Source organism: Lynx rufus, unplaced genomic scaffold (genome assembly GCF_022079265.1).
Source record: "Lynx rufus isolate CCGP_SWC_20201006 ecotype Redwood Valley unplaced genomic scaffold, mLynRuf1.p SCAF_1, whole genome shotgun sequence".
Taxonomy (NCBI): Eukaryota; Metazoa; Chordata; class Mammalia; order Carnivora; family Felidae; genus Lynx; species Lynx rufus.
Window position 1 is genome coordinate 139579610 of NW_025814823.1, and position 15723 is coordinate 139595332.

The window sequence follows — 15723 nt, forward strand, 5'->3', positions numbered from 1 at the left end:
TTTGGGATGAGCACTGGGTGTTGTATGGAAACCAATTTGTCAATAAATTTCATATATAAAAAAAAAAATTTTTTTTAACAAAAAAAAAAATAAATAAATCAGAAAAAATAAATAAATCGCTCAAAATAAAAAAAAAATAAATAAATAAATAAACTCTGAGTTACTATTTACCCTCTAGTATCTCCATTAATAGTGGCTTCTAGCTGGACCAAGAAACGAAGCTTTACATGAACAGTTTCCATAACAGCAATAATAATAATGACCATTTACTGAGCAAAGACAATGCATCAAGAATATGGTTTATGAGGGGGCGCCTGGGTGGCGCAGTCGGTTAAGCGTCCGACTTCAGCCAGGTCACGATCTCGCGGTCCGTGAGTTCGAGCCCCGCGTCAGGCTCTGGGCTGAGGGCTCGGAGCCTGGAGCCTGTTTCCGATTCTGTGTCTCCCTCTCTCTCTGCCCCTCCCCCGTTCATGCTCTGTCTCTCTCTGTCCCAAAAATAAATAAAAAACGTTGAAAAAAAATTAAAAAAAAAAAAAAGAATATGGTTTATGAGGACTTTATACTTATTTCATTTTGTCCTTTCCTCAACCTGGTGAGATAGTACCATTATTTCCACTGTAATTATGTAATATTATTATATAATAAAATGCTTAGAGTGCAAAAAAAAAAAACCAAAAAAAAAATAAAAGAATTAGAAAAATATGGTAATCTGAAGAAATGATAATAGCGTAAGAAACTTGTTAGTTCTCAAAAATTACGACATGTAGGGGTATTCTAACCTGAACATTTTCAATGGACTCTCACAAGAAGAAAAATGATCCAAGATGTCTTTACACTTTTATTAATATGCAAACCTTTCCAGGTGCTTCCTTTCCAGATATTTAAAATTTTTACTTGAACAAGAACACACACATAGTACGCATTTCAAAAGGTGCCAAAGAGCACATGTGGTTCAGAGTCCCCCTTTCTTCTCAGTTCACTAGCCCCACGATTTTTCTTCCCACAGACAACTGTTAACCAGTTTCCCATGTATTCTAAAGATATTTATGACTCTATACATTTAAAATAAGAAAATATCAAAAAAGCAAGATTGTATCTCCCAAAGTCTAACACTTATGAGAGTAATTTTTATCACAGTTTGGTTCCTCTACCCAGATGACCCAAGCCACGGAGTCAAAAAGCTTCTTTGGGTGCCTAGGTTAATGACAGATAGGCAAAGAATAAGACGGCAATCACAGGATTAAGATAGACCCTTGAGGGGTGCCTCGATGGCTTACTGGTTGAGTTGGACTCTTGATTTTGGCTCAGGTCATGATCCCAGGGGCAGGAGACTGAGCCCTGTGTTGGGCTCTGCACTGGTGTGGAGCCTGCCTAAGATTCTCTCTCATTCTGTCTCCTTTGTCCTTCCCTCATGCACACATGCATCCTCTCTCAAAAAGACAGACAGACCCTTGAGAACTCTTGCCAAGTTTCCTTTTTTAAATTTATTCAGGGGAAGGGGGGACAGAGAAAGAGAGAGAATCCCAAGTAGGCTCTGTACTGACATGGTGGCTCTATCTAAGGGATCCTGAGATCATGACCTGAGCAGAAATCAAGAGTCAGATGTTCAACCAATGTGCCATCCAGGTGCTCCCCAAGTTTCTCTTATAAAAATCTTTCTTACAAAAAAAAATAAAAATCTTCTTGACAATGTAGCAAAAGGTTAAGTATATCCTATTTAAAATAATCAGCCACCAAATCAACATTTGATTCATTTTTTGTTCTAAGACTTACCATAGTTACAGTTTTATCTATGCTAAATTTTATGAAATTTAAAATAAACCTCTTTCATAATTTTATATTTTGGTCACAAGATAAGTTCCAAAGTAAATGGGGGAAGGTACCAGGACATTAAGTTCTTGTTTTAAGTAGATACACTTTAGCCTGGCCTTTTCAGGACCATTTATCAATCTTTTTTTAATCCTTACTTCCCTTTAGTTAACTGTTATTTATACAAAGGTAGAAGTATTGACTGAAAGATGAGTTTTACATTTATGTTAATAAAAAGAAAGCCAGAAATTCAATGTGGTTTAATTCAAAAATGCCTTTATTACAATGGCAAAAAAGTATTTTATCTAACTACAATAGTTTGAGTTCTATTTTTTCTTAAAATAGTAAACACACATCTTAAGTAGCAACTCATAAAGTGTGTATTAAAATAGGCCCTCCGGCCCTTATAAGATAAAATATGAATGTGCCTTAATGATATGAACAAATACCTATTAAACTATTAAGAAAACAAGGTTTTAGAATGTTAGCTCTTCGCATTCCACATAGAACTTCCAATGTTGATCCATTATATGGCATGGGAGAAATTCTTGATCGCTGATTAATAGAACTTCTTTTATTTGTAGATAATGTGGGATGCTTTGCATTGACTCTCTGGAAGTTCCTATTTAAAGAAGAACCAACAAATTAAACCCTATTTTTAAAAAAATAGTATTTAAATTTGCTTATTACAAATTTTAGACCCTAGTCAAGTCTACTGAGCACAAAATTAGATTTCTGACCAAGTCATAATTCACTCACTCTATTTCCCATACCCAAGATAAAGCTATAAATCAGCATTGACTTCTTGGGAAAAAGAAGCCTGTCTGCAGTATAAAACACCAAGGGAAGAAAAGGATGACTGCAGCTTCTGAAGGTGGTTATATAAACCCCTCTGTGCCATAATTTCCAGTAAATTGAGAATGAAACAGTAGTGAGGACTAAATGGGATAATGCATGTCAAATGATTGGCTACTGAGTAGCATATAGCAAATAATAAATATAAGCTGCTATTATTATCGTTACTTCTTACTGAAAATAGTATTAGGCTGGAAGACAGATAATCAGTTTTCTAGGCCACACAAACTTGTGTTGTCTCATGCAAGTTTTATGGCTTCTCCGGCCCAGTACAACCCGGAAAATAGCCACAGTGTGAACATTTGGCTCTTCTCATTCCTCCTTGTCCCCAAAAAAGACCGCACAGCTAACTAATGAACCATTCTACTCATGCAAGAAGTAGGAAGAAACCCATTTTCCTCAAGCGAGATCACCAAATATTAGATATTCTGCATAAGTCTCCTTAAACTGAATTGCTAGCTTCATCACTAGGCAAAAGGACAGGCTCATGCACCTATTCATGTTATCTAGTGGCCTAAATTAGCACTTCAAAATGACAAGCTAATTAGTTAGGTTAAAAATAATTTTAACTTTTACTTTTCTTTCTCCTGTAACATTTTAAAAAATTCCCTTAATAGATCGTAAGTAAAAATAATCAGACTCATTATTTTAACTGATAGTTCACTCCTCAAACATCACTAACCTACGTACTCCTTTCATTCAACCCATGTTACCTCTCTGGTTCTCAGTTTCATCATCTGTAAAATAGGTCCAAGACTAGATGATATAGAAATTTCACTTCTTTGCTTACTCTAGTTATAAATGGAAATGAATATATATATATCATTTTCCCTTTGATTGGAATTATACTTCTTGTTCAGAAGTGTATATATATACATACACATTCTCATTCTGAACAAGAAGTATAATTCCAGTCAAAGGGAAAATGATTAGGAATTATTTTAATAGATTGTAAAAGTACATCTGCTATAGTTACAATGGGGAAAAAGTCAATTACAGCTATTTAAATACAAAATTCAATGCCTTTTTAAAATAAAAGGATTCTAAAGGCTAAACATGGTGGTAGAGTATTAGGTGATTTGATATTTAAAACTAAATTAATAGTATGAGATAGATTTATATTGATAAGATCAAAAGCCATCTGTGAAAACTATACTGGAATCAAGAAACAGACTTGGACATTATATTTTGAAGTTGAAATTATTTAAGCCCTTTCTTTATGGGAAAATAAATTTTATACGTGGTTTCTTAAGCTGAACTGGGTTTGAGACAGTTGACTTTATATGTAAAGTGTTCATGTTTTTTTCTGTGTTGTACAGACATCAGGTCTGGAGTTTTACTAATAAGAAACTCATCAAAGGCCTAAGGTATGTAAAACAATCTGGCAGAGGGCCTGGCACACGGCAGGTGCTCAACAGATAAATTAGTTTTCTTCTCTTTCCTCCCCTATCAGTGGATATATATCCTCCACTTTAAGAATTAGGTCAAAGTTAATCATGATACTAGGATGAAAAAAATTATGATTAAAGTAATGAAAAACAATCAAGAATCATCAACAGGAGCTGAAATAAGCACCTTCTGCTCTGTTATCAGACACCCATCTTCCTTAGGTGTTTAAGTTTGAAGAAGTTCTTAACCACATAAAACAGAAGCACCTGTGAATGTTTGTGCTCTCTCTGTTACACATACTTTTACAGAGCAATGAAGCACAGTAATAGCACTGGAATGAACAAAACACTTTCTTTCAAGTAATTTATTTACAACATATTATCAGTAGGTCAAGGACAGTTTTTAGCAAAATCAAAAAAGAGTCTATTTTTTTTTCTGAAAAAGCATGTTCTATTTTCAAATGAAGAAATGATGAAAGAAAATGATATAATTAATATGCATTAAATGATGGCTTGGGAAAAGAAAGACTTCAGGAGATACTCTTTTTTTCCTAGATGAATACATTTGACATAATTTTCTTTGAGTGTTTTACTACTGTGCTGACAGGGGACATAGATATATATAAGATTGGCTTTCTGAGTAAATAATGAATTGTGATCTGCATTAACAGATTTTTTTTTAAGTACTGTAAAAAAGATTGATATGTCTGTACACAGTGATCACAAATTATGTAGAAGTTTGGGAATGTTCATTTTTTCCTTCCAATTTATTCTGAAATATCAGTGAAGATTTCCTCAATAACACAGAAGAGAAACTACAGCCAAGTAGGCAGAGGCTTAGGAGGAAGTTGTGAAATTTCAAGGGAAAATGCACCATAGATTCACTCCATTTTATAGCTTCTAAGGACTTTAGTGATATATATATCAGGATTTCACCAAAAGAATTTCATTTTTTAAGGCTGGTGTTTGTATGATTAAAATCTTTAAAGAAAAAAATTTTTTTTTAACATTTATTTATTTTTGAGAGACAGAGCCAGACAAAGTGAGAGTGGGGGAGGGGCAGAGAGAGAGGGAGACACAGGATCTGAAGCAGGCTCCAGGCTCTGAGCTGCCAGCACAGAGCCCGACACAGGGCTTGAACTCATGGAGGGCGAGATCATGACCTGAGCCGAAGTCGGACACTCAACCGACTGAGCCACCTAGGTGCCCCTGATTAAAATCTTTAATTACAAATAGCATATACCTTCAAATCTGTTAATGTACCACATTCTAGCACTCTGGAGTCCACCAACACATTCACCTGAGTTACCAACTTGACTAGTTTTTGTGCGGGACTAAGAATAAAGCTCTTCCATCATCTCTGATTCATTGGATAAAGTCTCAAAACAACAAGATTAAAAACTTTTATCACTAATCTTCGTGACTCAGGATTTTTTTTTTTTTTTGAGAGAAAGAGAGAGGGATTGAGTATGCGTGTGCCCAAGTGGGAGTGGGAGAGGGACAGAGAGACTGGGAGACAGAGAATCCCGACACTGGACTCGATCTTATGACCGAAATCATGACCTGAGCTGAAATCAAGAGTCAGATGCTTAATCAAATGAGCCACCCAGGAGCCCCTAGAATATTCTTGATACCATGATTCCAAATGATATGAAGAAATAAATTAGTTATTGAGTTTGCTATCTGTCCCATGAAATGCTGACATCATCTGATTAAAGAGGTTTAGGAAATGTTACCAAAACTAAACAGATTTATTATTTATCATGAAGAGGTGGAAGCAGAAGGATATAGCTCTCTTTTAAGTATCTGGTTGAAAAAATGTGAAGGGCCATTAGTCTTCTATCTCAGTCAGATGTCGAAAATTCAGATAAAGGAGATAATATTACCTAACTGAAATCCTATTTACAATCTGTTGAATTCTTCACAACAAATTCCATTAAGCCTGTGAGATCTAGGCATGTCTACTTATTAGGACAGTCAATCACAAGTAAATTCAGTTTTAAATTAGCAGTCCTTTGGATCATATTCATGCATCCATTAATTCATTATTATTTGATGAACATTATTCAATGAACATTTACTGGCAAGCTATTGTGCTAGTCTTTGGGGAATATAATAAGGAGCAAAAGCCCAGAAAAGTCTCTCTGAACTCAAAGATCTCAGTCCATCAGGGGGTTAAGATTAGGTAGCCAGCAATTATTTATAATATAGAGTGCTGGGGCACCTGGGTGGCTCAGTCAGTTGGGCGTATGACTTTGGCTCAGGTCACGATCTCACGGTTTGTGAGTCTGAGCTCCGAGTCAGGCTCTGTGCTGACAGCTCAGGGCCTGGAGCCTGCTTTGGATTCTGTGTCTCCCTCTCTCTCTGCCCCTCCCCTGCTCATGCTCTGTCTCTCTCTTTGTCTCTCCATAATGAATAAACGTTAAAAAAAATTTATAATATAGTGTTATGCATAAAATTTGACCATCTATTTGCACAACAGTATGTAAGAATCTATATAGTTCTTATAGAGAACAAACTGATGGTTACCAGAGGGCAGATGGGTGGAGGGATGTGTTAAAAGGTGGCAGGGATTAAGGAGGGTACTTGTGATGAGCACCAGGTGTTGTATGGAAGTGTTGAATCACTATGTTGTACACTTGAAACTAATACTACACTGTATGTCAACTAATTGGAATTTAAATAAAAACTTTAAAAAAAGTAAATGAAATTGGAGAGTTTCTCTTTTTTTTACCTTGTCCAAATTTCATTTTTTCCAACACCTATGTGCTTGGTTCCTATACTAGGTCATCTAAACAAGGCACATCTGCAAGTCAAAGGGAGTGCTACTAATAAATTTGCTGGATTAAGGACTGCCCTGGCCCAGCTGGGATGCATAATCACCCTAGGTCTGGGAAATGTAAATAGGTCTTCCTAATTTCCTTACTCCCAGAAAGCACTATTCTGAAGAGTGTGACCATTAAAAAGTGTAAGAGAACAGATTATGTTCATGATACGAAGCAGGCTGATGAAATCTGTAAGACCTTGTTTTTCCTTCAAACTTTGTGTATCCTAGAATGTCAGATCCACAATTTCCATGACATTTTGATATGCAAAAGAGGGAAAAAGATTTTCTCTTCATTGGTTGGCTTGTAATAAGGTTATAGAGTTTACATTTTTCTAATCTGCCAGGTTGTTGGATTTCTGTCAGGTACTACAAAACCAGGTACAGAAGAGTCCTAAATTAAAGAGGTTCAAATAAAGTTCCAACAGCAGCCTACAGAATGCCAGCAGAGACCTGCAGCATCCTAGGCCCAGATGAAGGTAGCAAGAAGTTGGCTGGCATATTAGCACTCCATAGTTCTCAAATTAGCATTGACACTGTGTGAAATATCTAAAGGAAAGAAAATTCAGTATTTCTGTAAACAGTGTTTACGATTTAGAAATTTGTTTATATTGCAGGCAACAGAAGCAGCAGTTCAGAACCCATTTTTTATTTCATGCTCACTTAGCAGGGGAACCATGAGCCCTCTGAGGAAGGAGAGAAATGGCTAGGGTTGGAAATGCCTGCCTAGAGCTAAGAAACCTGAGGAGCAGATAACTTCTGTGAAATAGGAAATAGGGAAGATCCTGTATTTCTGCTCTAATTCTTGAGGTTAGAAACCAGGAGGATAAAGGGTTTGCTTGACTTTCCTGTGTGTGTGTGTGTGTGTGTGTGTGTGTGTGTGTGTGTGTGAGAGAGAGAGAGAGAGAGAGAGAGAGAGAGAGAGAAAGAGAGAGAGACAATTTCTGTTTTACCAGATCTATTCTCCCAGAATGATGAAAAGCACTTTTGAGGCTATCTTCAGAAAAATGGGGAAAATGCATCCTATTCTAAAGCCAGTTTTTGAGACAAAGAAGGACCCTAGGAGGTTACAGTGGATTAGGTATAAAGTTAGGAAAGGAAAGTCCTTGGAATTATTAAGGTTTGTTATAGGAAGGATGGCCCTGGGGAGACTCTGGTTAGGGGCTTAATGATAGTAATCCCTGTTTGGTTGTTGACTCTGGTTATCACAGAATTATCATCTTCTGTATTGTAATTCCATTTCTGCTTATACTGTCCCCAACTGGTCTGAGGCAGGGACACTGGGGGAAACAGCAAAGGGTAACAGAGACTTAGTTATATTCGTTTTATAGAAATGTGTGCGGCCTCTTCCCAGATCATTTCAAAGTCTGCTGCTTAACGATGAAGACGACATTCTCTTCAGCTTTCTTGGGTTAAAGTTGATTCCACCAGATAAAGCACATTAGTTTACACTAACAAGCAAAGATTTATTTTAGTACTTGATTTTAGAAAACTAACCAAATCATGCCTGCAGGAAGGAAAAAAGTACCATTTTTCCTTTTATATGACACTTAAAAATCTACCCAAAGTAAGTATAATATAGATTTAGAAAATGGAATTGTGAGAAAAGGTGTCATTTAAAAAATTCTCCTAGAATCAACTATGCTTAAAAATGGAGTGCTATAAACAAACCAACAGAAAATAAGTGTTGGTGAGGATGTGGGGAAATTGGAACCCTTGTATGTTGCTTGTGGACATGTAAATGACTCAGTTGCTCTGGAAAACGGTTTGGCTGTTTCTCAAAAACTTCAACATATAATTACCATATGATGCAGCAATTCCACTCCTAGGTATACATCCAAAAGAACTAAAACCAGGTTAAAATATATGTATAGACATGCTCACAGCAGCACTACTTCCAAAAAAGGGAAACCGAATGTCCTTCAGGGCAAGATCCTTAAAAGCATTATGCTAAATGAAAGATGTCAGACACAAAAGGTTATATATTATATGATTCCATTTATATGATACATTCAGAACAGGCAAATTCATACAGACAGGAAGTAGACCGAGGGGAGCAATTGTTGAATGGGTGTGGAGTTTCTTTTTGGGTAATGAAAGTTGTTTTGGAACTACACAGAGGTGGTGGTTGCTCACCACTGTGAGTGTACTAAATGCCACTGAATTGTTCACTGTAGAATGGTTATTTGAATGTACATGAATGAAAATACAAAACAAGGAGTGCTTTCTCAGTAGCTTTGGGTACTTTCCTCACAACTAAGAAATGGGTGTTGGTCTGCACGTACCTGGAAGACAAGGTTGATGTTGCTGAGGCGCCATGTTTGGCTCTGAGGGTACGGGTATTTCCTCAGAAACATACTTTACAAGCTCTTTCCCCAGATATGTTACCTGTACACAAGTAAGCACAGAATTCAAAAATTCTACATTTCAAAAGAAGCAAATACACGTCTCTCTTGCAAATTGTAACTTTGGTAAAGTATTGACTGTTGTCTATCACAGACTGGCAAACCATAGTCCATGGACAAATCTGGCCTGCCCCCTTTGTTTGTAAGTAAAGTTTTATTAGAACACAAAGATACCCATTCATTTACTTACTATCAATGGATGCTTTTATGCTACACTATCATTGAATATTGGTGACAAAGACCATACTCCCATGAAGCCTGAAATCTTTATTATTTGGCCCTTTAGAGAAGAAATTTGTTACCCCTGCTTTTTATCATTAATTCTCTTTCCATTCACTTAGTAAACAACCATTAAACCAGCATGGGCTACTTTATAGTGTTAAAGAAGTAGCGTTGTACTAATAAAATTAAACCACAAAAGTTAATAGTACTTTTCAAGAAATAAGACATTTAACTGTTCAGATTAATATCATTTCAGGACTATGCATCCAATTTTTTTGGGTTTTTCTGTTTTGTTTGTGAACTTAGCTATTGTTTATCAGCTTTGAAGGTCAGATCTTAGAGATCCCTGCACACAAATGGGCTAGGCTGAGGCACACTGGCGAACATTTGCCACAGGGTCCTTGGGTTCTCCACTCTTTGTTCCAGGGCAGCCTAATAATACGCCTAAACCATCCAGTCTCAACTCGAACATCCCTTCCTCCAGGATGCTTTCTTAGAACTTCGAGAAACTTAGGCAATAACCTTCCTCTAGACCCCCATAATTTCTGCGCTTATCTTTCTGTCAAGGAACTTATCTCATTTAAATGAAATTATGTGTTAAGAGGTCTGCTTCCATTAACATAAACTCCTTGAAGACAAGGTCTGTGTCATATTCATTTTTATACTCTTAGCACTTCGCATACTGCCTGACAATCCTGGGGGGAAAACCTCTGCAGTCTGAGCTCTTAAGCAAGATTCTTACATTCTTTGAGCCTCTGTTTGTGCATTTGTAAAACGAGTACCTCCAAGCTTATCAGGCTGTTGTGAGGATTAGAATACATGAAAAGCATTTGGCATACTGTCGAGCATGTCCTGAGTGCTCAATAAAAGCTGTTATTTAACAGAATGGGGCAGACATAAGGAATCTGGAAGGTTTAGGCACCCTCTGGGCTCAATCCCATGACCAAACAAACTTGGTAATGGAAATGGAACAGATCTGTCTGACCCACTGTGCTAACCCATCCCCACCTGCCACAGGAGAGATGAGGCCTCTGAATGCCATCTGTCAGTTCTCCCAACAACTAACAATTAGAAACAACAGATTTTGTTCACGTTGTGCCTTGATAATATCCAAAATACCTTACAGGCCCGTCAATATGCAGGCTCAGTATATTCTCACCTGTACTTCAGATTTAAAGCAGATTTTTATCAGTTAGTACTGGGTAATAGAAAGTGGTAAAACTGTACCTTAGTAGCCTTAGAAGTCATGAGTCCACATAGGTCTTAAACATAGCACTAGGGGTAATTCAGACATAGAACACAGCTTTCAGAAAATCCACGGAGTTAAAGATCTAGTTTCTTCAAGGTGGGGGTAATTTATTGAATGAGGATAATAATATACAGACCTCAAACTGAACAGGCACTAGTCACTCCTGGAAACTGTCCATTTCATAAGTGTCTGCGCTCTAGTTGTCTAAAGCATAAGAGCCAATAGTCATCTTATTTGCATATAACTCAAACTCTGAATCCTAAACTAAATCTTGAATCCAAATCTAGCTCGTATGCCTGCTCTGATAGAGGCATGTAGGATGAGCTGTTGGTGAGGTTTTTAGGGTCTTGGACTACATAGCTGCTAGCAATCTTGACAACTTTACCACTCAAAACCCATTGTGATGAGGGGCAGCTGGTGGGATGCCACCTCCCCCCAGAGGAGAACAGTAATAAAGCCGGAGTTAGGGTAAGATGCGTGCTGTGAGGGTTATCTGCAGGTTGTGGTGGTCCTGCTTTTCTAAAATGTATAACTACAGGAGTGCTTCATCCGAAGGCCACTGATGCTTTCCTTGAGACTTTTAGGTAGAAGGTCCATTATTCTTCAGAAATCAGTTCATTGTGATTTCCTAATATTATACTTGGGAAAGAAATGGTGTGCATTTGTGTGTGTGTGTGTGTGTGTGTGTGTGTGTGTGTGTGTGAGGTAGATGCATGATTCAGTCAGCCACTATTCTGGAAATGTAGTTAATCAGCCAAGTGAAATTATTAATTAAGTTTATTTTGGTATGGTCTCTGAAGAAATAAAGTACAATCTCAATTGTCATTAACTGCAGTAACAAATGTTTCTCTATACCTTATGTTCTAACGCATCAAAAGAAAATATAAAACATAACCTGCCTTTGAACATTAAAGAGGTGTCCAAGAATTTACTTCCCTGCTGGGGCTCTATTTTATTTGAAAGTATCAGTCCATTTTTCGTATGTCTTCAGGAAAACCATTTGTTGGTACTAATGGGAATCTGTTCATGGATGATCAAATGACTGTTTTACTTCCATTTCAAGTTTTACGAAGCAAGTCTAAACAAATTTACACTATCCCAAAAGGAAGAAAGAGGAAAGGAAAATTGTTTTTGTTGGAGGATGGGAGAGGGGGCAGAAAAGAGCAAAGAAACAGAAGAAAACTGTAGGTTTTTCTTTTAGGTTCACTGTAACACCAAGACATATTTGGCTAAAAAATTAAAATAATTCTCAAATATTTGAGAAGGGAGGATAAAAGTATAATAACTGCCACAAAAGACAGATCCTGGGGAAATATGATGGAAGTGAGGTTCACTTTCACACCGCCCCCCTCTTCCCAATCCCCATCCTAGAGCCTTCTCCACTTCCTTCTCCACTTCCCCCAGGCAGTCTACGTAGCTCCAGGAAAGAGAAGGGCAGTAGGCCTTTCATATTATTTACAGTCTTCAGGATTCACACCTCTTGGATATTTGTATTTTGAAAGGGCCCACGTCTCCAGAGTAGAAGCAGGACTCACATAAGTTTAAGTTAATTAAGACACTTTGGGAATGATTAATTGACTCAATGAGGCTGGCTGGCTGTCCAGATCAACAATTCCCATCACTTTCTATACTCCTACCTCAACCTTTCCCTACCTTGATATTCCTAATCATGGTGGTGGGAGGAATTATTTTAGAAAGTGTGTAGGGCGAGGGGTAACCACAGAGAAAAGTTAATACTAGATCCAAAACAGTGAATTTATAAGGGTCGAAACTCAGAGAGTGAGTCATTTGGATGGAAAGTATGTTTGCCCAAGAGAGCGGTCACTGCTCCTTCAGTCACTGCCCAAAATGGCAGTGTATTCTTCATCTGCAAAGATCCAGTCCTGAGCATTCACAAAATGAATGGTCACTGCCATTCTTACAATTTCCTACCACAACTGTAACACAGAAAGGCATTTTTTTCTGCTAGAAGTGAGCAATTTTTGCTGCACAAGAATGAGGCTTTGCATAAATCCACAAAGACAGCTAGGTAACACTGTGTGCTCTTTTCAGTTCACGGCAACTGGTTTCCAATGAAAGGAATGTGGGCTCCCTTGTGTTGTAAATGTAGAAAATAATGTCCTTCTGTCCTTACTTGTTGTAAATGTGGAAAATAATATACAGGGAACCAAAAGACCAGATTCTAATCCTAGTTCTGGCACTTACTGGCCTTGGGGGTAATCAACTCACTTAATCTCCTATAACTCTGGTTTTACATCCATAGATAGAGAAAATAGTTAATTTTCTTGCCTCATGGGGTTGTTGTGAAAGAAACATGTAAAAGCCTTTATAAATCACACATAATTATCCAAGTCCTAGAATTTCCACATTGGAAGGGTCTTTAGAGACCATTTAGCACTACTACTTATTTCATACATAAGAAAAATGACGTTCAGAAAGGTTAAGTGACTTGATCCAGATCAGTGATTCTCACTCTAGGCTGCATATTACAATTACCTGGAAAGCTTTTTCAAATATTGCCACTTGGTCTTCAGTCAAGACTATTAGATCAGAAGGTATGGAGCTGGGGTCCTCCAGGCATTAGCAGTTTTTAAAAGCTCCTCAAGTGATTCCAATGTGTAGGCAGGATCGAAAAACATTCCCAGATCATGTAACTTATCATGAGTGGAACCGGGAACCAGCCTGGTCTCCTGTCTCCCTCCCAGAGATCACTCTGCCATATCAGGATGATACCTAATAGTCAGGAGACTGCAGGAGTGAGAGGGATCAGTGATGCCCAGTGGGAGTAAGCATCAGAATTCCCTGTATAGCAGCCCAGCTGCTTGGGTAGGAAGTATGAGTCATCTCTGTGTCTAGTGGCTGTTGTCATTCTGTCTGAGGCAGGATAAGACCTAGTTTTCTGGCATTTCTTGCCTGACAAGCAACCACTCCGGGACCTATAGCCACACCAGCATTCTCAGAATGAGTCAGGAGAAATGTTCACATTGACCAATGTAGCCAAAATGCCCTGTCACTCAGAAGCAACTGTGAATTCAGGAGTTACTTCAAGATAAGAGGAGGCAAAGGTTTCTGTGTTAAGTTTTAAAAGAGGGTTTTAAACAATGCAAAAATTTTTACTGGGGTAGTGTTTCTCAGCTTGGGGTATTTATTAAAAGTACATGAGCACCCTGTGGTAATTTTTAAGACTATTTTTGAATATTAAAAAAAATCTAAGCCTACTTAGATAATCTGTACAAATATCTTATACCCAATAATTCTTCTAATTTTAGCACCCACATTCGCCTTTGACTTCACTATCACCTCGGTGTTAAACCATATGACTAACTGACATGTCCAATGAGAAAAGACCATAGGCAATGTGATATATAAATGAGGCTTAAGTACAGAGTGAGGGCCAAATGATGTCACAGCCAGCTATTCAAAAGCAGAAAATGCAGTAGTTCCAATAAAGAAAAAGAGTGGGAGAACTGAGTCATCACTGGGCACACTGTAGCAGAGGCATGTCGAGCTCAAAAAAACTAAACTACAGAAATCAGAACCATATTCAGGCTGTAAGCATAGACTATTTCAACAAAATGATAAAATCTATCACAAGTTTGAGAAACTTTTTAATAAAAAGGGATTTCCAAGGGTAAAATGTTAATTAATAACATGCAAATATGACTTATGAATCCACAGAAAGGACTGGGCAGGGTAAATTGAAAGTAGGTGGCCTGGTGACTCCAGGGGTGGGAAATAAACAACTAGAAAAAACCTTTAAGAAAAAACCCATAAAGACTATAAAGTAGAAAAAAATCCAAGATGTATTGATGTAAGTGAGGGAACTACAACACAATTTTGGAAGCACCTGACACAAAGGTCTAGAACACTGGAAAGTAATTTAGGGATGCAGAAGGAGAGGAGAAACTAGGAGGGAGGGTGGGCAGAGCTAAGTGGGACAAAAAAGGAGAGAAGAAACTGGGCCTTTTATTACTAGTACACTGAGGCTTACTGTAATGGCTAGTGGAGGTTGAAGGCATCTGCAATTCTGTTTAACAGTAATGGTGGATGTCTGATGATTCACACTTTCCTGGGTGAATCATTCCAAGACTCTTCCTTGAAGTGTGACAATGGATATCTGGAGGTGGCTGATCTTGGCCATCAAAGGTGTCAGTCATTAATTGTCTTCAACTGGTGGTTAAACTGGGCTTACAACTCAGAAGACAGAACTGAGGGGAAGATTACTAAGTCTGGGAAGTCAGAATGAAAACAAGTATTTCTTTTTGGGGGTTTAGCAATTGATGGATAAGACTGAGTTCAAACAAAAGTGCAGCATAACCTCTGTGGGTCTTAGGCTACTTACCCCTTCCTGTGGTCTTGGGGAAGATTTTCCTTCACTGCACCAGAATACTAACATATTAATTATCAATACATCAGAGGTCCCAAATTTTCTCTAGGGAGTCACAAAGACCTGAAATCACCTGGGGGAATCCTAGGGGGGAATCAGGGCATTTGAATTTCTGAGACTAGGTGAGGAACAAGGATGGAGAGGCTCAGTCAGCTGTCCAAGTCTGCCCCTGGGGAATTCTGTTAAACAAGAGTTGTAGGAGAAAGCACGGAGCATATTGTATTAAGGATATATGAGGACATAAACGAGCTTGGAGAAGTTCAGATTTCTTAAAAATAATAGTTTTATCATAAAAATGTACATTTCTATTTGAATATGAAGTTACAGATAAATTAAGAATGACCCACCTTACTCCAAGCATAATTCCAAGTCACGTAACTGTCGTCTCCTAGAAGATCCTTGAGCCAGGTGACTGGATTTTGATAAATCTGACCATTTTCTACCTTAATTTTACCACTCAATAAAACACTGGCTTTGTGAGTAGTCTCCTGAAGTGAAAAATAAAAGAAAAATTAAGAAGGAAAAATACCTGAAATATGTGAACATCTGCTTTTGGTCAGGATGAAGTAAGAGGAAGCAGATTT

The 15723-nt window shown here is 37.7% G+C and overlaps 1 protein-coding gene across 1 annotated transcript in view; it reads right to left on the bottom strand.

Moving 5' to 3' along the window:
* Window positions 1-2068: 2068 nt before the first annotated feature.
* ANKRD31 (ankyrin repeat domain 31) overlaps window positions 2069-15723 on the bottom strand; it is a 138123-nt gene continuing 124468 nt past the window's right edge. The window contains exons 23-25 of the mRNA XM_047087997.1: window positions 15487-15627; window positions 9162-9264; window positions 2069-2431 (exon numbers count right to left, since the gene is read on the bottom strand). Coding sequence (XP_046943953.1) covers window positions 2286-2431; window positions 9162-9264; window positions 15487-15627 — 390 coding nt within the window. The 3' untranslated portion in view covers window positions 2069-2285. The remainder of the gene's footprint in view (window positions 2432-9161; window positions 9265-15486; window positions 15628-15723) is intronic.